This window comes from Fragaria vesca, linkage group LG6 (assembly GCF_000184155.1).
Source record: "Fragaria vesca subsp. vesca linkage group LG6, FraVesHawaii_1.0, whole genome shotgun sequence".
In the NCBI taxonomy this organism is placed as follows: domain Eukaryota; kingdom Viridiplantae; phylum Streptophyta; class Magnoliopsida; order Rosales; family Rosaceae; genus Fragaria; species Fragaria vesca.
The window spans coordinates 34844202-34844914 of record NC_020496.1 but is presented as its reverse complement, the minus strand read 5'-3'; the positions used below and the strand labels follow the sequence as shown (position 1 = coordinate 34844914).

The window sequence follows — 713 nt, the reverse complement described above, 5'->3', positions numbered from 1 at the left end:
ATAATACTAGCTCCAAGAAGACTCGATCAGTGAAAAAGCACTTTCCCCACTCAATTTTGTTAGCATCCCAGTCATGGAAAGTGGCATTTGCGGTTGACTGATGAATACTCCAAGAACAAAGGAAAGCAGTATGAATCCTGCAACGTATATGCACACACATAGGAATTTCGCCTTGCAAGTGTCCTGCAATAGGAGAGTTAATTATTTTGTAACGAATAATGCAAACAATCGTAATGTAAAACAAGAAAGCAAGTTCTGATACTTACCAGGAGGGTGGAAAAAAGAGGGTATAAAACAGCATTAGCAGCAGTCAAAAACACACAAGTGAACAAGTCCCACCCAAACAGAAGATTAAGTCCATGTGCGATACCGAGGATCTAAAAAACAGAGCAACCATAAAACACGAGTATACAACTTTGTTTCAGCAATGATACTACCGATAATCACTGACGAGGAAAGAGAAATTACCATGGTAAGGTCCAACAAAATCACCGACATCTCTGTTTGTACGCCTAAGAATATGCATGTAGCCTTGTCATACTCTTCACTACAAATCTACAGGCATAATTAAAATTAAGAAGAAAATGAAGTGTTAAAAACTTTGCCAGCTAACAAGGATCGTGTGTAGAAGTGTCTGTCTACAATGTGTGTGTGTGTGTGTGTGTGAGAGAGAGAGAGAGAGAGAGAGAGAGAGAGTGAGTGAGAGAGAGAGA

The 713-nt window shown here is 39.6% G+C and overlaps 1 protein-coding gene across 1 annotated transcript in view; it reads right to left on the bottom strand.

Moving 5' to 3' along the window:
- The window catches only part of LOC101310827 (ethylene-insensitive protein 2-like), a 6540-nt gene that overhangs the window by 4865 nt on the left and 962 nt on the right, over positions 1-713 (bottom strand). The window contains exons 2-4 of the mRNA XM_004306198.1: positions 469-555; positions 267-377; positions 12-183 (exon numbers count right to left, since the gene is read on the bottom strand). Of these exons, the coding sequence (XP_004306246.1) occupies positions 12-183; positions 267-377; positions 469-555 (370 nt within the window). The remainder of the gene's footprint in view (positions 1-11; positions 184-266; positions 378-468; positions 556-713) is intronic.